At 37.9% G+C, this 21,902-nt stretch overlaps 1 protein-coding gene across 2 annotated transcripts; it reads left to right on the top strand.

Moving 5' to 3' along the window:
* The first annotated feature begins 1,257 nt into the window (after positions 1 to 1,257).
* On the top strand, positions 1,258 to 7,907 carry LOC149923172 (uncharacterized). Of its 2 annotated transcripts, none has more exons than XM_090162657.1 (12): positions 1,258 to 1,652; positions 1,846 to 2,014; positions 2,089 to 2,383; positions 2,455 to 2,615; positions 2,681 to 2,835; positions 2,899 to 2,990; positions 3,057 to 3,248; positions 3,320 to 3,536; positions 4,138 to 4,376; positions 4,445 to 4,714; positions 4,779 to 4,978; positions 5,040 to 7,907. In XM_090162657.1, exons 1-12 carry the CDS (start codon positions 1,295 to 1,297, stop codon positions 7,531 to 7,533), a joined length of 4,842 nt encoding a protein of 1,613 aa, XP_090018783.1. In that variant the 5' UTR covers positions 1,258 to 1,294; the 3' UTR covers positions 7,534 to 7,907. The 2 variants fall into 2 exon arrangements, with proteins under 2 accessions (XP_090018783.1, XP_090018784.1); XM_090162658.1 differs by having other exon boundaries at positions 3,057 to 3,250; positions 3,325 to 3,536.
* Positions 7,908 to 21,902: the final 13,995 nt, after the last annotated feature.

Below are 21,902 nucleotides of genomic sequence, written 5' to 3'. Positions count from 1 at the left end.
AGTAGATTATAAATTTGTTATTTGGGTTTTTAACCTTTTTATGTATTTTTTAAATGTTTCATAACCACTGGTCTAAGAGTAAAAAATATTCTAGCACCGCTACTGCTTTCCGATTGAAATGTTCGATTCTAAAGATATTGTATATTACCCGATATTACCTCGTTCTTGTTGAGAATGGGCACTTCAATAAAACCTGTTCTTGGAAATCGCCAAGAAGTAATATATCCGAGAGCCAGTAGTCCAGGACTGGCCAGTTACTGTTTAATTGGTGCTTTTTGAAATTCTGGAAACTTTTAACCAGAACGTCGTATTTTTGCTAAAAAAGCTACCTGGTTAAAAGGAAACTCTTATTGCATACCGTACAGGCTAGAATTGATCTATTTATATATAGAGATAATGTTTATATTCCGTCGATTTTTACCTTCACTCCCATTGCAGCTCTAATATAAGAACCTGGCCCCTCCCCTTAAAATTCAATCAACTCCAGGCGGCGCATTATTGGCTCCCTAAATATTACGTACTCTTGACGCGATTGACGTAATATACGTATATCCGCTTTGAGAGGCGTTAAATAAGAACGCCTTTTACATTTCCTCCCCCCTTTAATTGATTCCCCTGGTTCATGATGCGTCGCGACTGACGGAATATAAACATTCTCTCTATATATAAATAGATCAATTCTTGGTACAGGTAAAAATTTTAACAAATAAACGGTAACTTGCAGGTCCTGACTCTCGGATATATTACTTCTTGGCGATTTCCTTGAAGATGTTTTATTGAAGCCTGTATCAAGGATGATCTTCCTTGCCTGTTACAGTATCTTCCCCTCTAGCCAATCTGCCGTTTTGTCCGGTATATAACTAAAATAATTTAAATTTTATATGAAATCTTTTGTATATAAAATGTGTAGAATATTATATTGTTATAAATTATTTTATGCCATTTAATCCGATTTACGTTGGTTTTCAAAATTGCCCTCAAATTAGGTAAAATTAACTTTGAAATTAATCGTTTCTTTCTGCCCCTGTCAAAATTTTGAGGTAACTAAATTTTTTGTAATTGGAACAAATGAGTTTATTTGACAGTTTTCTTGCGAAATGTAATTTGTTAACACTGTATCAAACGTGTCGTGACTTTTTTCCTTTTCAAATTTAGCGCTATTATTTTAGAATTTTTTCGCCCCTCTATTCGTTCCCCTTTCCTCTCTTTGCCGGCATCTAGTAGGAGTTCCGTATTTTTTATTTAGAAGGACTCGTTTGGAAGCGGCGCATGCTAATTTTCTTTATTTTCTAAAATGACTTTAGTTAATGATAGTGAACTTGAAAAGATGATGAATGACAATACCGTAGCTTCTGACAGCTGCAGCAGTTCGGTTATTTCGGTCAGTATAGGAGAAATTTCAAATTCTATGGAAGCAAACGATAATTCTGCTGTGGCAACACAAGCATCAAAAAGAGGACGACCACACCAAGGCTTAATGGATATAACTGAACTTAGTCCAGAACTGTTAAGTGCCTATAAAATTGTTTCACAGCTGATGTCTACTTCTAACAAGCTTGTTAACTACGCTTTCATGAATCCCATTGATTATTCTGATCCAGAAAATTACAATTACACGAATGTGATAAAGAAACCAATGTGGTTAAATAAAGGTAAGGAAATGTTAATTTCTACGTAAAGTATTGTTTAATCTTATAGACTTTTGTGAGGTTATGGAAGTTTGGAACTACACAAATTCTTAGTTCATATTTAGTATTTGTGATTATTATTATTAGTATACAATTATTTATTTGGTATCGTTACATGAGGTGTGGGATATATCAAATCTAATTCATTTGTTTTTAGTTAAGCTAAAATTACTGTCTGGAAGATATCAAACAATCAGCCAAGTAATAAGAGATCTTCGCTTAGTACTCGAGAACTGTTATCGTTTTTATGGCCCCGCTCATCACATAACCAAGAAAGCCATTAAACTAGAAACTATGCTTGAGCAAAAGTTAGCTTTACTGCCCAGGTAACTTGGCATGCCTGTTTTTTAGTAGTAGAAAGCTCAGGATAATATTGTTATTATGTTGCTGTTTTATTTAGAGAACTCAAGGAAAAAACCAGCCTACAGTTGACTACTCCGGAATTAGTAACTAAAGTTGAAAATAATGTCAAACCGAGTGGTTCTAAAGCTACCCAGAAGCTTGGAAGTCACAAGGATGAATCATCTTTGATTCTTAACTGTGTTCGGCAAGCAAAAGCAAAGCGTGAGCGAGAAGCTAGGAGACTTCAAATGGAGGAAAAAAGAGCTGAAAGAGACGTTACTATTCATGAGCTGGTTCAATGGGAGGAGTCTTTTTATGGAAAAGATTTGGAACTGGTTAAAAAGATGTGGGAGGTTTGATATTTTGTTTTCCACAATTTTTGGTCAGAATTATTTATAAATTGACACTAAATTTTTCCACTTAGATACCACAAATTGGTCATTTTTTATACTTAGTTCAAACTGTACTTAATATTCCGGAAGTGTCTCAGTTTGAACTTGAGAGAGCCTTTTTGACTCCTCAATGTAGCTCGTTATTGGCTTGCATAATGACATCCTTGCTTAGTTCTCCTCAACAGAGGACCAAGTAAATTGAGAAGAGACTTAGAATCTTTTCAGAATTATAATCTAACATAACTTAATCATATTTAGGTTGGACGAGATTCCATCAATGCCATATAATATGTGGCAGTCACGATTGAAAATGAAAGTTCAGTCTTGGTACAAAACCTACCTTTACAAACACAGATCTGCCTTGAAAGTATTTGACATCACTGGAATTGAACCAGAGTTTTTCAGCATTCTCGGTATGAGCATTTTGCAATTAAGAGCTTAAGGAAATTGAATTTTCAAGGTTGATTTTGTTAAAGGGAAAGAGAATCCACTAGAAACTAAACAATTTCACGAGATGAACTTGAAGCAAAGAGTGTGGCTTGTTAAATCCATGTGCGATCATTGTTTGGTAAGTTCGCTGTAAATTGTACTTATTTACATAGTCTTGTTCAAATTGTCCTTTTTTTTTCCATAGCACAATCACAAAAGCATACAAGAAGCAATTTTTGAAAGTAGTTTTTTAGATCAGAAAGAATATTACCTGGGAAATGACAAGGAAGAAAGTGTATATGTACATTTTCCTCAGTTCTGTGGCCAGTCTTTACGTGTTTATAAACAGTATTTTGATGATAGTGAGGCACCCAATATGGAATTTCCAGTTGTGAAAGTGATTATAATGATTTTAAATTTTTTTCAAAGTTCTCTAGAAAGTGAACAATTTTTATTTATATTTGATAGGTGGTTGAGGAACCCATTGCCTTAAATGAAGTAGTTAAAAATGAAACAAATGTAAACAAGTCATCGAATAATTCCATTGTAAAGAAGGAAGTGAAATCGGATGAAGCTGTAAGCACTCCTGTCTCTAGAAGAAAGAAAGGCAGGAGAGTCGCAACTTGGAGCTCTAGAAAAAGAAGACCAAGGAAAAAAGTGGTGGACGAGGAGCCTGAGAATGAAGGTACAAAGTCTTAAATTTAGGGCTGTGCGAGTACTCGATCAGCATCGAGTACCCGATGATTTTTGAGGTCTGATACTCTAATTCGATTAAGAAAATTTTAAATACTCTTCAATTATCGAGTATCAGAAATTTGCCTTAATCGGGTACTCGAATAAGGAACCTGTAAAACTCACCAAATTGTTTTTCCAGCGACGATATTTGGGTAATCTACCACTTGTTGGGTACTCGACAATAATCTTTGTCATAGCCAGTCGCCCAGGTAGAAAAACAAACATCCCTTTCAATGACCTTGAATGATTGGCTGGCGGGATACCTGTAATGTTCTTTAGTTTGGCGATTTGATAATTATCTTTATCTTTTTTAACTTGTTAGTTGTTATCTAACATCCATTTCAGTAGAAACTAGTAGGCTATTTTAATTTTTTTTTTCTTGACTACTCGAACCAGGAAAAAATTGAAATAATCGAATACTCGACTACCCGGTGAAAAATTTATTAATACTCGAAACTCGGCTCTATTGCATAAAACCACTACTAACACAGCCCTACTTAAATTGAACAGTTTTTGGCTGTGTCTGGGTTTTAACAATATAGCATTTTCAGAAAAAGAGGATGAGAAACCAAAGATAAATCCATTTTTTGAATTGGTTGTGGATAACATTGAAAGTCTCAGGAAACTGACAGAATCGTTTTCTGGAAAAGATGGGAAAGGGCTTAATATATCCTCAGCTCCGGCAACTCCATGCTCTTCGCAAGCCACAACATCCCCAGCCCCATCACCTAATCCTGAAGAAATGGTTTCAGAAACCCCTCCAAATTCAAGAGCTACTAGAAGAAGCAAAGTAAATAAGATAATCAAATCATTATTGGAATCATGGATTAGTTGTTTTAATGATTATCAATTTTATAGCTATTGGCAACAATTGCTCTGAAGAAAGTGGTTGCCGCAACAGAAGTTAAGAAAAAGGAGGAAAAGGTGGATAGTGAATCGGAAGAAATTGATGAGAATAATGAGAACCAAAATGCGGACGAAAGAAGTTTGTATAAGAGATTAAAAAGTTTACTGAAAGAGTTAGAGCCATGGGAACAAAAATTGGATCAAGCCGATCGTAAAATGCGCTTCAAACTACGGAAAGAATGGGAAGATTTTCAACTTAAAGGGGAAAATAATGATGATGATGTATGTTTTGTAAAAAAAATATTTAGTTTTTTGTATTTTTATGTTTTGATATTGATATTTTAAGATTGCTAATGAATACTGGGGAGGTCAAAACGCTTTGAAAGTGGAAGAAGAGTTAGTAGATTCTGATTCTTCCTCGGATTCTTTTTACATCAAAGCTGAGCAAGAATTAGCCAGTCGGAATCAAGTTCAGAAAGAAGACGTAAATGTTTCAGCCGATACAAATCCTCAACCTGGTTCAGAATTTAGAATAAATCATTACAGGTAAAATTGACATTTTATTTATTGTATGATATTCGTTAAAAATATATCTTATTATTTTCAGACGTTGCACCAAAAGACAAAAAGTGATAAAAAATGATCCAATATATAGTAGTTCAGAAGTTGATGAAGAATCTGATGCCTCCTCTGGTTCTGCGAAATCATTTCAAATTACAGTTTCATCACGGGGAAGAATAAGGAAAACCAAAAATTTTAATTTTAGCTTAGAAAATCAGGTTGAAAAGAAGCATAAATCTATAAAGGAACTATCAAAACCGATGGAAAATAAGCAAGATTCAAATGATGCCCAACTACAGTACCAATGGGAAACAATGCGGCAACTTCTAGTTGAGAATTCTCCTAAAGAAACCGCTTTCAATACCAAAAAAACGGAAGAAACGGCTGCTTCCTCTCCTCAGCAGCAACCTATCTTGGAAAATCTCTTGGCTTCCCAACCCGGATTCGGTTTAATGAAGGTTCAAACAAAGACCAGTACCACTCAATCAGCTAGCTCCATAAATCTTTCAAATGAACCAAAATATTTGCAAAGCTTTATACAGAAACATTACACACCCCCTGCTCTACCAAAATCATCCCCTACCAAGGGATCGTCAACGGGTGTTTCACAACCATCAAGGCAAATAATTTTCAGGCAGAACAAAGATGGAGGGAGAAGGGTTATCGAAACAACTTTTTCCAAACCTGGTATTATGAAAACCACCGTTTCAACAAATGACAAAGTCATTCCGAGTTCTTTGCCTCAAATTAAGCCGGTGCCAGTTAACCAAAGAGTCAGGCAACCCTGTTATGCAAATGCTAATTCCATAAGTACTTCACCAGTTACATCATCTACAACGCAACAGAATTTATCCCCTACTGTAAGAGTAGCAGCTGCTCCACCCATTCTGAGTCGTTCAGCTTCCATGGTATCCCAGAGTACCAAACCTAATGAAGGGTTGGCTTCCCAGATTAACCCATCTCAAAGCGTTGCTAATTGTCAACAGGGAGTTAAAGTGCCTCAACCTAAGGGAACAATAATTCAACAACATCAGCAAAGAACAGCTTCTCAAATTAGAATATTAATGCCACCCTCAAGTACCAATGTTAATAGGCAAAGTGCCCCATCTCCAATGAAAATGACTTTAGCAAAAACAGTAAATAATACTCCTCAACAAAACAGAATTGTTGTGCCTATATCAGATCAAAGGTCTGTTGTACCTCAGGTCCAAGCACCACCTGTAACACAAAGTATCATTGTACCTTCGTCTGGAAACTTGAGCACTGGAACTAATCAAAACGTTTCAGCGTCAACCCAAATGGGTAAAATACTAGTACATCAACAAAATGTAGCTTCACCAAATAGCTCTGTACAATTGTTAGCAAAAACAGGTCTGGAGGGACAGACTGGAATTCCAACTAGCAATCCAGGAGGCAATGCTACTATGATGTCCACTTTGACTGGTGTTAGTGGGCAACAAATACCGGCCACGGATTCCAACAGTAACGTAGCAAGAAGGGTTGTTTTGACACAATATAAAGGGCAGAATTTGCAAAATTTACAAGCCGGGCAAAAAATTCCTCCTCTCATTTTAAAAGTGGTTTCGACACGAAATTATAACAATAGTGGTGGTCAAGCTGTTCAAACAGCGAGTGGTTCAGGATTCACCATCGCAAAGCTTGTTAAAAGTGGTAGTACTTATATTTTGAAGCAGGCTAATAATATTCAAGGTGTTGCTGTATCTAATTCTTCTCTAATACCAACTCAACAGAAATTTGTCACGAGTAACAATGTTGTAAACCAGCCAACTCTTTATCATGCCAGCTCAAATAATTTGCCCAATGTAAATCAGCCTCTTTTTCAGTTTGCAAATTCCCAAAGTAACCAAATTTTGAGTCAAATGAATGTACCTCAAGGGCAATCATTAATGACCACAGTTGTTGGAAATAATTGTAACACTATTCCTCTGCAGCAAGCTCAAGAAAATCAGCATCACCAAAGTATGCAAACCAAAATAAATTTGAATCAACATCAGATAGTTTTGAACAATCCCAATTTAAGTCATCAAATGTCATCAATGGGACAGGCTTTAGGGAATTCTTCCTTAGCCAATCAACCAGTTCCCATGGTGAACCAGCATGTGTTGAACAACTCGAACGAGGATATTTCCAGTCTGTCCATGAACCAACAGTCTATTATAAATGTCGGAAACAACTTGGTTTCTCAGCAGCCTGCAACATCTCAAATGAACACAGTTATAGTTCCGTGCCCATTACAAATTCAAAGCCCCAATTCTATTCAGTACGTAACCCAGCAAATGATGACTGCTTCCACTGTTACTTCACCTGTAATGCATCAAACTAATCAAAGAGTGTTAGTTTGTTCTTCATCAAATGCTTCATCTGTAAATGCTGCATCATTGTTTCAAAATAATCAAAACAGTGGTAATGTTTATTTTTTGACTAATTCTGGGCAGTTGATGGCGACGAACAGTTTACCATCAGTTTCACATGGTAATTTATTAACTGATGTTTTAAAAAGTGAATTACAAAATTTGTAAGAAAATATCACTTTGGTAGTAACAACGGTTGATGACCATAATATACATTTTGTTAATTATCCTTACTTGTTCCGTTTTATATTTTAATGCATACATTGTGAGAAAGAAAATTTTATTCTTTTGTCTTAAGGATGTTTTTCTGTATGTAAAACTACCAAGGATGTATTTGTTTATACTAAACGAGAATGACTATGTGGAAATTATTTTTATTTTGGGGCACACCAGTGAAGTTTTTCCTACGCCTTCTAGAGCTGGCTTTATTAGACCATGGTATCTGCCGATCAGCTCAGCATAGTCATTATCCTTTAGTAGAAATAAATACATTCTTGTAAACACTCAGTGAAAAAATGTAAATAAATTACGTTAGTTTTAAATTAAGAATTTGATTTGTTTGGGGCTAGATAGCTTTTCATGATAAAGATCGATTGAGGTATCGTTCAATTGTTTTTAGTTTCCTCTATTCCTCAATATAGCCATTCCAGCGAGGGGTCCGTCACTTCGAGGCATCGGTATGAGATTCCGAATCAAGGAATCTGGAATCAAGATTCCGTGATTCCGCCATGATTCAGTGGCTTAAATAGGCGCGGCCCCGAGAACTAGGGCCCCGGGTGAAAGACAAATGGCGACGGGAGGTATTGCAGCGCCAGCTGAGGATGCCAAGCACTCCGCAACCTTTTTCTGGTCGGTGAGAATTTCAGCACCATTTTGGAGCGTGAGGAACTTCCTGGGGCGAATCCCTGTTTTGAACCACCTAACCTGGTTCCAAACTTGAGACAGGGGCGTTTGTACATTTAGCCGGACGCAATAGGCCCTCCAACTAGCACGCTTCGTGTCATTAATCAGTCATTTATAGACAGCCTTCTCCCTTATGTAAGCAGCCTGGTCCAACAGGAGGCCCGACCGCTGGGCCCTGCGACAGGTCTGACGGACTTCCTTGGCCTTGTTAGAACGCTATCGACCGAAATCCCATTCGACCGAAGGCGGTTTTTGGGGTGTCCCATTCGACCGAATTCCGCCGAAACGTGCGGTTTTTATGTGTCCCATTCGACCGAACGCTGCTATATAATTTGGCTTTTGCTATGTTTTCAATTTAGTTACTGAAGTCGTTTGCAATGGAGCGGATAGCTAATAAAGGAGGGTATTTATACATCAATAATAATTATTTATTCCGTCTTAATAAAAAGAAAGATACAAATTGCTATTTTTCTTGCCGAAACGCGATGTGTAAAGTAAAAATAGTAACGCATGATGGTGTAATTAGTAAAACCATGGCCAACTTCGCCCGCTCACTACGCTCGCACCAGGCGGCCTACCCAAAGAATTTCAAATCCATGTATTGGCGCGAAATAAAAGTTTGGTTTTTAGTGTCTTCGACGGCCGTCGGGAGCGCTACTTCCGGACCTTAAAGTCGGCTCCTTTTACGATATAAATAACATGGTTTTCTATGGCGCGAAACTTGACCATAATGAGTACATAGTACTGGAAATTATTTAAATATCAGAAAATTGTATTTATTTTATACTTAGGTTATAACTTAAAAGTTCAATTTCCATAAATAACCCCTCAAATACTTCATTACTTTGGTAATTTTTAAATAGTTTGTATGAATAGTTAAGCCTTGTTGGATTTTAGATTTGTTGTCTTTTAAAACAATTTTCGCGGCGGGAAATTCGAACACTTGATAATTACTTAATGCTGAGTGATATCAGATTTATGTAAAAAGATATTTATTTCATTTTTCAATTATTATTTAAAGTTGTTACATATCAATAATTTTTGTATAAATGTAAATAAACACCTGGAGTTTCTTTCCAGGAGTTTCCTTCTGATGGGGCGTTGAGAGGCATGTGGCTAGAAAATATCTCTCGGGATAATTTTCAAATAAATGACAGATCAGAATTTAGCGTTGTATGTAGTTTATATTTTTGTGAAACAGATTACCGTAAAGGTCTTAAATTACGAACGCTGGAAATAGTATTCCCACAGTGGCAGTCATATTGCTAGTAGGCCAAACAGGCAAACCCTTATGTTATTAGGCCTAACTCCCAAGGGCGGGGGTGGTGGCACTAGTGTGGGAGTTGGTATAAAAGGAGGAAGCAGAGAGAGAGATAGGGCTTTTAACAGCATAGAGGCAGAACTGTAGAGTCAGTGGTTAGTAGCAGTCAGAAACTAGTATGGGAGTGGTTAACTCCCAGCTAGCCTGCTAGTCAGTTGTAGTTTTCCCCCAGTGGCTGCCAGGTTGCATTCTCTTCCCTTGGTGGGAATATCTAAGAAATATTAGTATCTTATTATAATAGGATAGTTATTGTATAGTTCGCTCTAAGGCCTCCGAAGGCACGTTACCCAACCTTCTAGAGTAGAGTGGCTATACAGTATCCAACTTATATGAAATGCGTTGAGTACAGAGCCTGATACGCAACGAACCACTTTAAAATTGGCAAGTTTGGCTTACGTAGCTGGTTTTGTGGTACAGAAAATGGAGCAAGCTGAATTTTGTAGCTTGTGTCTCGAGTGCATTTCCGGACCCTTCTCTAATTCACCACTTTTAGACTTTATTAAAACATCCGACAGAGGAGGTATAAGCTACCCAAATAAGGATTTTGTAATGGTTCATTGAGGCAGCACTTCCTTATTTACGAGAATCAGCAAGAATTAGCGAAAATATTGAAGCTCCCGTGTTGCCGAAACTTACCAGGTGTCCAATTTTGCATTGCAATTTTAATGTCCCTCATGCCTCGATATCTGTGACAAAATAATACCACCCGTAGTTGATAACATAACTAGGACAATTTGATTTGAGAAAGTAAAGGAACTAGTTTACAAACCTCAATCGAGAAAACTTCTGAAAATGTAAAGGTCTTTCATCTTCATTGTGGATTTTCATATTTTGATCACCATACACCAGTGATATCAAAAGTGGATATAAAACAGAAAGTCTGGGAGGAAAAGGGTTCGTTAGCTTTCCCAGTGGTTTCCTTCAAAAATGAGGAGCTGTTTCCCCTATACAATGATTGAGCCAATCAGGAACGACTCTGTTACGTTTGGCCTATGTCTCATGACGTCACGGTCAGAGGAAATAGTTCAGATGGGCGATGCTAGCTAACCTAGCGGTAAAACCAAGAAGCATATTCCCCTTGGTAAATCTCCCGAAGACGTTGTCTCGTTGGTTAATTTATTCCTTTTTCAAAAATTTTGCCTCTGTTAAGTTCAAGAGTCACTGTGGCTCAAGCTCGTAAGAAATATACACCAGAAGAGTTAGCTTTAAAGCCGAAAAGTAAATTTAGTCAGTGTAATTTATTTATAAAAGATTTGTATTCAATTGGTACTATACAAACCAGTGAAGATTTAAACCAAGGCTTAACTAAAATTCCAGTAGATAGGGATGTAGACAAATTTTAGTATAGTAACATGGATTAAATAACCTTATAAGGTTATTTAATCAATGATAGTAATAACCAAGGTAATAATGCAGAATCGCAAACTGAGATTGGAGAGTTCATTTGCATATATTGGGTCACAAATTATAACTGGGTCAATTCCTTCTTCATTAAGTACTAAATTGTATACCCAATTGTTCCATGCGTACAGAAAGCCACTATCCTCCTCTTTCTTCAGAGTAATGCGAATGTAACAACTCGTGTTGAGAGCACATATCTTCTAGTAGTTCTTTTAAAGTTTGATTGTTTTTAAATTCGTTAAACACTTTAAGCCGCACACCCTATTCAAATAAAACAAAAACGTTTTTATCAATTATCTACCTAAGCCTTGCCAAACATGTGAATTTTCACAAAGAGCAGACGCACCAAATCCAGCCCAAAGACTATATAATCAGGTGGCTAAGGAACTGAAGAAGAACTATAATATATCAGCCGATTTACGCAGGTACATGCGAGTAAAGTGCCATTTGTAATGCTCCGCCAAAGGGGGTAGGCACAAACTAGGGGCATGCTTGGGGGATCCTCATTTTTGATGGAACAGGGCTACCGGGTCCTCCCAGACTTTCTGTTTTATATCCACTTTTGGTGATATTTCATTGTTTTCCAGGATTCTTTCATATCTACCATTCATAATTACCAGTTTTCATTCATATCTACCAGTGTTCATTCATATCTACGAGTATTCATATAATCATATTTACCAGTGTTCATTCATATCTACGAGGATTCATATATTCATATTTACCAGTGTTCATTCATATCTACGACTATTCATATAATCATATTTACCAGTGTTCATTCATATCTACGAGTATTCATATAATCATATTTACCAGCGTTCATTCTATTCTACCAGTATTCATACTTTTTTATCAATGTTCATTCATGTTTTCCAACTATATATGTCTCTAAAATTTAATGAAAAAATGCAATTATTAACTTTTATGTCAAACAAATTATTTCATAAAAATATTAAAAGTATTTTTATGCTCATTACACTAAAATTTTAGTTATCTACTTGCCATCAAATAGTTTAAAATCCAAACCAAAACGTTTGATGAAAAATTCCACATGTCGGTTTGTTTACATTCCATTCTAAACAGGTGATTTTCACTGGCGCCTGAGCGGTGGCACTTTTGGAAATAGTCGATCTCGGCGGGAAAAATGAATTAGAAAATTTTGAAAAGAGTTGTAAATCATGGAAAAAAGTTTACTCTACCTCTGACATCGACGATATATCGAATAGTTTTCAATAAATTCCTTAAAGTAACGAAAAACCATAATCGTTCCATTCGATTCTATGCTAATAGTTAGGTCCGGAGGTGGCTCCAGCGCCTCCGTAGCGGCAAAGAACGAATTTCGCTATTTTTGATCTTTTGGGTAGGCCGCCTGGTGCGAGCGTAGTGAGCGCGCGAAGTTGGCCATGGTAAAACGGCTCCTTCAATTCATCCATCACACGAAGCGGATACTTCTTTCATATTAAAACTACGAGGAGAGAACCAAATGATCGGCGAGGTAAATGGCGTAACTAACAACAGAAAACGTATCCTAGATGCAGTAGCTATGAATTTAGCTATGCCATTTTAATATCTTTGTACTATGCATTTATTTGAAAATAAAATGGAATGAGCATGAATTATATTTTTATCTTCACCTAGTCAAGAAAAGTAACTGAACCAAAACTGAAATAGTAAACTTAACCTAACCTAAACATGGATCTTCGATAGTACATACCTTATAAATAAAATACCAAATCACCCCGCCAATTGGGCTACATTTTAAAATTATTTCGGTTGAATGGGAATAAACGTGTTAGAACAGCGTTCATCCCACCATGGAGGCTGACGAGGAGACGAGCCTCCCCCACCCTTTTTGATAGGAATCGTAGCTAGGGCCGTCAGGCACAGTGTTCAGCGATATCTAGATACGGATCTAGCTACGTTTTTAGGTACTATTTTTTAGGTACAAGGTACAATTGTGGGTAAAAGATACTACCTATTTTCAGGCGAACACAGATAAATAAAAAACTCTTACACATACCTTTTTTCCAGTATCTGTTTGCAAAGAATGTATCTTATGTATCTCAATTATTGCCCTTTGGTATCTTATCTTTTTTTGAGGGGCTATATCTGCGACGTTCCTTATCTGAATCTTTCTTGTTTTGGTAGTTATATTTTAATGCATCGATAAAAAGATATACCAGGTACAAAGAGTGAAAACGAACGTAATTATGTTTTTAGTTTGAATAAGCATTATCTTGGTTTCTTTCAGGCATCTCTTCGGGGGGAATGTCTACCTCCCGGGCGTTAAGAGCTTACCAATGGACATCACACACACGTTTGTCTAGTAATACCCACTCTGAGCATTGTTAACTTCCCCCGAGGAAACGTTTCTGAGAGAAACACTGAGCATTATTAACGTTTGTAGCATACAAGAGGCAGACTCAGGGGCAGACAGGCGCCTTTTTCGTGAAGTGGGTACTGTAATAATAATCAATAATAATCAGCCAGGCTAATACCCAAGGCACCACCTTAGGCCTAAGTCATCAAGCGACTTTTGCAGCCATTTATTCAGGTGGCCGGGTTACAATGCGTAGGCTTTCGGCCCCCCAAAAATCACTTTTCAAGCGGTCCCAAGTCGAACTAAAGGGTAATTTGGGTCGCGGCCCCGTGAAATAACGCTCACCAGCCCACCGGCCCAATCCGCCCCAGGTCAGACTTTAAAAGAAACACCTACTAACTTAATTAGTATTTCGCATAAATGTGTCGGTACTATTAATATGGAAAGTATGGTGATTACCGCTTAGTTCAGTGTTTCTCCATCTTTCCGCTACTATCCTATAATAAAGGAAGACGACGAAGCAGTCGAAGATATGATATGCTAGGGCATGGCGACAAAGGCGACCGCCTAGAGCCCTGCACTCAGCGGCACTTATTGGGGACCAGCATAAATCCGTCAAGGGGGGTGGCGGAAGTCTGGACCAGGAACACCCCTGGTCTACGCCACTTGCCCGCACTTAGCGACATGTTTTGGGATCCCGCAGTTAGCGACACTTATCGGTATTCCGCACTTAGCCTGGGTTTTTGGTTCCCCCGTACTTAGCGACATGTTTTGGGATCCCGCATTTAACGCGGTTTTTTGTTTCCCCCTTACTTAGCGACATGTTTTGGGATCCCGCAGTTAGCGACACTTATTGGTATCCCGCATTTAACCGGGGTTTTTGTTTCCCCCCGTACTTAGCGACATGTTTTGGGATCCCGCAGTTAGCGACACTTATTGGTATCCCGCATTTAACCGGGGTTTTTGTTTCCCCCTTACTTAGCGACATGTTTTGGGATCCCGCAGTTAGCGACACTTATTGGTATCCCGCATTTAACGCGGTTTTTTGTTTCCCCCTTACTTAGCGACATGTTTTGGGATCCCGCAGTTAGCGACACTTATTGGGATCCCGCAGTTAGCGACACTTATTGGTATCCCGCATTTAACCGGGGTTTTTGTTTCCCCCCTTACTTAGCGACATGTTTTGGGATCCCGCAGTTAGCGACACTTATTGGTATCCCGCATTTAACCGGGGTTTTTGTTTCCCCCCGTACTTAGCGGCACTTATTGGTGCGCCCCCTCTTTTTTTCCTCAAATTGCGTTGAGAGAAGGGGCCCCTTCTCACTACTTAGGGCCCCTCACTCTCTAATGCCGGACCTGAGGGGGGAAGTTGGACTTCACTTCACGCAAATTCTCACCCAATGGCTTTCTGAATCTAACTATCGGTCGATTTAACGTCTTGAGTTAGCTTTGTTGATATTCGGTCTATGCCTGCTCTTCTTTGAAATGTTCTGTTAAATTTCGTGTCGCTACTCACACTACATAGGAATCGTTATGTATATCTAAACTGTACCTATTATCTAGATACAGATATTTTTACCTTTAGATAAAATCACTTTTTACTGGGTACTATATTTTAAAATAATTGGTGTTCGATGAAATATCCGATACGCAAATATAACTCTCGAATACGTATGAGAAGATAAACAGTATAGCACGTTTAGATAATTATAGCTGAACTAGATAAAAGTATCTTTCCACTAACAATCAACAGATACGCTAGATACTTTAACCTTAGATACAAATATCTTTTTACCTAGTATCCTTTATCTTTTACCTAGATACCAAATCGCTGAACACTGGTCAGGCAGAGAAGATTTTCCGCAGTGTATACCGATAACGGAGCGTCCCCCAGTGTGTCATCCAAAAGGATTCTAAACCGTTTCCAGTCCGCCGCTGGATAGTGCCAATGCGCATACCACTTGCCGTAGAACGTGTAGTGTGTGGTGGGTTCACTATAAAAATAGGGAGATGATCATTTGTTCCTCGGCTTAAGACTGTCCAGGGGAGGGAGAGAGCCAATGTGGAGCTTACGAAAGTCAGATCGCGGGCAGCCTCTGGGCCCCGTGTTGGGCGGCGGGTGGCGTCTCTAGTGTTGAGGAGGACCTAACGGTCCTGGGCTTTTAGCCAATTGATCAAACTTCCTTCCTTCCACGTTAATGCATTTCTGGAAACGAAAAGCCCAATTCCCTCTGACATCTTGTAACATTAACGGAGTAATTAGCGCTAATACTGGTCGAATTCTGTCTTGAAGGATCTCTCGTGTTGGTAGTTCAGTGGCATAAACGATACTTTGCACGTACCCCCATAGAAAGAAATCAAAAATCAAACATCGTGGACAAGGCGATAAGGAAATTCCTTATTACGAAATTATTGTTTTGCTATTGTATTGCATTGGCGTAAACATTTTCTGAGGATTCCCATCGAACTTGCAAAATTCCACACTGCCCTCTTACACCAACAATGGTTATTGACAAAGCGGCAGATGTGAAGAAGTCATTTTTTATCGTAGTTTGTAAATGATTCACTAATTCTTCAGAACACATTATCGCTCACTACGTAGTAATGGTAAAATTATCCCGATATCTTTATTTTCCGAACTTTTTAAATTCAAAATAAGTGAACCAACAAGCGAGAATCTGAATTTTCCGAATCCTTACTCCTACAACGGAAACTGGAGCTTCAGTTGCAAGAACAAACACAATAACCCTTTAACCAATCGCCTGAAAAAGCATTTGGAAGATGCGCTTCTAATTCTCCCATTGGTCTATTTTTGGCCTACCAGCGCCTGTAGAAGTATTCCACGCGCAGCACTCTAGTGTACTAGGAGAAGTACCAAGGCTGGACCACGGCTGAGGCTTCCACCCTGTATTTAGTCTTTGGTAGACTCGTTGAGAAACGTTAACTAACTAAGAAGGCCGATGTCGAGTCCGGTTTTGCAGTTGGGGTTGAAGGTACACAACGGTTGGATGAACGCGAAGCCTTGGGCCAGAACGGCACGGATGAGCAACGAGATGCTCAGTAGATTGCGGAAGCTACCGATTTTGTCGACGATCAGAGTCAAGAACGGCGTCATCGCGAATTCGATACCGATTTCTCTGACTATGATTCCCAAGCACTTCATGTGAAGAGCCCGGAATGGAACAAGGCCATGTCACCTGAAATGAGACGCCAAATTACAAGTTAGTTAATCAAATTTTAAAACGTTATGTTAATTGTAAAATTTTTGGCCAGTTTGTATTGTATTAGGCCTAACGAGGATATTTGGCGGCCGTACTCGTCGTCATGGCGTTTTTGCTCGAATGGAAACCAGGCACTTAATGTAATTTTCCGAGAACAGCCTAGCAATCGAGGATTTTATTCAGTCCTTGACGAAATAGGCCAAGCTGATTAATACTAGGGTCGGAAAATAGTTAAGGGAAAGGGAGAAGGAAGTAGGAAGGACGTACGATGCTGGATCGACGTTTTCTACTTTCGGTATTATCAGGAATCCATAACGCTACTTGGAATGAATATCTTCCCATATCCGGTGTGGTATTTTGGGCGGATCATTATGGGTTGGGCCAAAAACGCTTATACCGCCTTAAATGACGTAAAATTCAGTGATGTTAAAACTCTCGCGTTTGATTCGTTAATAAAATATACAGGTTTTTGTTAGTCGTCTGCTTGTTTTTATCTTCGGAAAGAAATGGCAGAAACCATCGGCATAGTTTATTTAGAATCCGCGATAGATGAGTCATTAAAACCAATTCATGATTTAGAAAAAATAGTAGTTTGTAACCAAGCTTCGAAGAAAAGAGCGATAATAATGGTCAGTAAAGATGAAACCTATTTTCGTCCAAATCCTGAACAAAGGCCTAACAGCTCAAATTTAGTAGCGTGGAGTGAAGCAAATTGTTCTCAAAATCCTTTGAGAGTTATCATAACATCCAACAAAATAAAGGCCATCCTATCATGATAGGATTTCAAACATGTATTCCATAGTGCTTAGCACAAAGTGTTAAAACTATTGGGTATTTTCCTTGAATGAACCATGGAACAATTAATTAGTCCATGCATGAACTCAATACAGTCTTTAAACCGGCGCGGATGGAATATTAAAAATGCCGTTCTCTCAAAATATGTTCATTTCCGAAACAACTGCTTTCAACCGTTTTTTTAAGTTCTTTGATAACTTTGTTCTTATTCAAATCTTGGTCTATCAGAACTTTATAACAATATAATCAACTCCACCAAAGACCTAATTAGCAAACAGACGACTGAGCAAACGACACATTCGTCACGTGGTTTTATGAGAGGAGGAGCTATAAGCTCCGCCTACTATGTTCCGCCACAACGGAATCAAAGCCGTTAGTCATTCCAAGTAGCGTTATGTATTCCTGGTATTATATTTTGCTGATAAAAGTGCACTGTTAGAAAAAAGAGTTTGATTATAAACCCGCAAGGTTCTTAAAAAATATTCCACAAATTCAAACCCTCCAAAACCCTTTAACGGAAATTTTCAAACCCACAAGGCTTCAAAATGAGCACTTTCTGTATTTATAGATTAAATTAAAAATAATTAATTTAATTTACGACTTTATACCAAATTTTGGCGATTGCAACGGGCACGTTTCGAACCCAAGCCCTCTAGCACGACAGGCCGGCGTTTTACCACAGAGCCACCGAAAGATGTATGATTACAACGATGTTTAGAGAAACATTTTGGGGAAAGTCCGTCTTCCTTTACGTTTTATGAAATTATTATACGGCTTGATATCAAATTTTGGCGTAGATGACGTGAGATAGTTTAAAACGTGCAGGGTTTGAAAAGGGTTATAAAAAGTGATAAATTATTATTTTCTTTCTATAGGTTCTTAAATTGGAATCCTAAGGGTTTTCCATTGACCGATAGGGGTTTCCTTTAAACATGTAAACCCTTTTCAAACCATGCAAGTTGCCAAAACAAACCTTAAGGGTTTATAATTTTTTCCTAAACCTTTTTTAAACCCAAAGCAAACCCTAATAAAACAAATGGAAACCCTTTTTACTAACTGTGTGCTGTTGGTTGTTTATTGGTGTCAAAAACCTGAAGGTGCCTCTATTTCAACCGCCGAATACAAAATAAGGATTCGCCTGTGTCTTTCTAGCCAGAGTTCCTCCTTTCTCAATGGCCAAGATGATTCGTGTCATGGAGCTCCTCCTAAGCTACTCACTGCGTGGCCTTGGGGAAATACTAGGAGCAACAAACACAAGGAGAACGCAGCTAGCCTTTAAACGCAATGTTGCGTACAAATTTCATTGGACGAACCTTTACGATGAACATTTTGCGGAAAGGGGGAAGACGATTTCCGCATTTTCCCCTTCCGACGGCAGCAGGCGCTAAAGCGTCTAGCCAATGGAAACTGTACGCGAGAAAATGCACGACTACTGACGGGTTGCGTTCTCCTTGTGTGGGGCGCTGTAACAAAATTACTAATAAATCTAGACCCGTCAAAAATGGCCATGCGCATGTGGAGAAGGGGTGGATATCGAAATATCAAACAATCGATTGTGTAAGTTCAATTTTAAGTAGTGGCAAATCATGAACTAAATGCCTAAGCGGAGGTTAAATACTTGTTTATATTTGGTGCCCAAGACTTAAATTAGTACCATCGACCGTATGTCGAAGCATTTCATTAAAATCACTTACGTCGCCATTACAAACCCGGCCCCAATTTTGAATGTGACCAATAGCCATCGATAGTTTGATATTTCGATAGCAGCCTCTTGTGCACACGCGCATTGTCATTTTTAGCAGATTTGGCTAATTATGAAATGATTATTTGAAATTAAATTACGCTCCTCGCCAATATCGATCTTTCGTTAATGGTTGCGACAGGACATAATATTTTAAAACAAGTTGGCAAGCCAAAATATACCTCTCCTCGGAAGAGTTTTTAATTTTCAGTGAAGAGTAACTGTGGTTCTGCGGTAGAACGCTCACCTGTCGTGCAAGAGGGCTCGGATTCGAATCCCGGCCAATTAAAAAATTGTACTACACCCAATGACAAAAAGAGGGCGCTTTTGGAAAAACCTTTTCCCTGATTCTAAGAAACTGGGTACGCAGCGATTACCCTTTGCCCCGAAAATGAGAACGCGTTCGCAGGCCTGACAGACAGACCCACAGACAGACAGACAGACACGGTCCCCTCGGAGAGGTAAAAAAACGAGTTAGCGTCAACAATTTTTAATAAATTATATTTTCGCTGTTATTTTAAATATATTGGAGTTTTCTCCCAAAGTTGTTTTTTTATTTTACTTTTTCACGTAGCGTAAGCGTTTGTAGTACGAACTGTAGCTTTATTTTCCCCGGCTTTATCACACTCATATGTAAAATATCTATTTAGGGTCTCGGTGTTTACCTCTCCGAGGAGACTTTGTATCCTAGGAGAGGTTATACAACCAGCGTGTCAATCTGTGCGTGTGTGTGGCCTGCGAAAGGTTGGCGATTGCGTTGAGTTTTTTTTTTCGTTAACGCCCACCGTTGCTACGGGTATGTATTCTCCAACTCCTTCTTATTGACTTTTGGGACGGACCGAGTGCTTAATGTTATGGTAACCTCTCAACTTCAAATGGCAGGGTTTCCACCAATAGTTTACGGTACTCGCATCGGGCGGGATTTGAACCCGAGAACTCCTGCTTGACAGGCGGACGTTCTACCACAGAACCACCGACACTTGTTACGCTTCATTGAAAATTAGACCTTCAGCTTTATCGGAAGCGTATTTAATAGAGTACGAAATTTTGGTTTAATTGAAATTATTGCATCGAAGAAATTCTAATTTAGCGTTTTCTCTATTGATTAAAAACAAATGCGCCACCCAGGTTTCGAACCCAGGCCATTCGGCTTGGCAGTTGAGCGCTCTATCACAGAACCACCGATAGCTGCTTAGCTTCACTGAAAATAAGACACTCATCGTAAGCATAATAGGTAATAAAGTCTTGAATTTTTTTATGAATTAATTTATGAAGGCCTAATCTGTTTTTTTTACGAATGAAATTATGTTGATTTAATCTTGTTTAAAATAATAAGTTATTGAATTTCAAGGAAAGGAAGGGTCTTATGGTACTTTTGTTGGGTATTTTTTTAAATGAATGGAGATAAAGATTTTTTCTGTTGTATATTTTTCTTTAATTTTTTCTGTCTTATATTTGTACCTACTATTTTTAAAGTTTATTTCCTTTTTCCCACAAAATCGTCCAGTCTTAGAGGAACCTTTAAGAGCGTAAGTCATGCCCAAAAGCTTATCCGGTTTCATTATAATAACGTGAAAAATCGTATTTGTGAATGGTAAGGTATTGCGCTTCTTGATATTATATTTTCTATTGCTTGATTTCTAAGTATTTGAACTAATTTATTGCTTGACTGCGTTATAATATTTTTCTATGAATTATTTTGATTCTGAAGTCTGATTGCTTGACTGCGTTATAATATTTTTCTATTAGTTTTGTTTCTGAAGTCTGATTGCTTGACTGCGTTATAATATTTTTCTATTAGTTTTGTTTCTGAAGTCTGATTGATTGGGTTATTATTGTGTATTTTTCTATTCGTTATTTTTATTTTTTGATACTCTACAGTTTTTTAAATTTTAAATATCTTTCGTTTTATTTGTATTTTATTTCGTTTTTTCAGTCGTATATTTTTATCGAGTTGTATACATCGTGCGCTTACACTTATGTTGGTCTGGTTTTTAACTGGGTCGTCATTACTTCGTAATTTATTTTAAACGTTTTCTCGACTGATTAAGATGTTTAATTTGAAATAAAATGAACGTTAAAGATGCGGCAAGTATTTCGTAAGCGAGAAAAATACAAATACCCTCTGTAGATATTTCTTTCATTAAAATTGATTTCGTATTATATTTAACTGATAAACTTGTACCGTAAATAGGGTTAAATTCAATTGTGCATTGTTTTAGTACGTCTAACTCGCTGTTGTAACTACTTAATTTATAATATTCTGAATAAATTATACTCGGTTTGTTTCGTCTCAATTATTTTAATTATAATTAAAATTTTATACCGGGTGGGATTGAACCTGGATTACGTTTTTAGTAAATAACTCTGAATTGCGGAGATCTATCTTTAAGGGTTATCTCGAGAAATTAATACCGCTAGGGACAATTCTTCCGAGGAGAGGTATATTTTGGCTTGCCAACTTGTTTTTTAAATAATTTAAGACACAATAGTAGAAAGATTAAGTTAACTTTGGAAAACGTGTGGGGGAAATTGGTAAGAGTGTAGACCATGCACATTCTTACAAGTTCCCCGTTCACGTTTTAGACGCTGGCTTAATCTGTCTATTTAGATTAAAAAATAAATATCAGTGGTATAAATTTGGGGCTCTAGAATGAAACACATCCATTCCGACGTTCGTTTTCATTCAACAATGGCAAATTTTACAACTTCGAAAGCGTGACACCAAGACGCCAAACTGGTACATATAGTAAAGATTTCTTCAGAAAGTTGGGCAGCGAGGAGCGGCTGCGGAAGACAATTAATAAAGACGTAAGAAAGAGAACCAAGGCTTCG

The sequence above is a fragment of the Leiobunum rupestre genome, chromosome 11, assembly GCF_980474605.1.
Source record: "Leiobunum rupestre chromosome 11, qqLeiRupe1.1.hap1, whole genome shotgun sequence".
NCBI lineage: Eukaryota > Metazoa > Arthropoda > Arachnida > Opiliones > Sclerosomatidae > Leiobunum > Leiobunum rupestre.
Note: the sequence above shows the minus strand (reverse complement) of the source record. Positions and strands in the feature narration are given on the sequence as shown.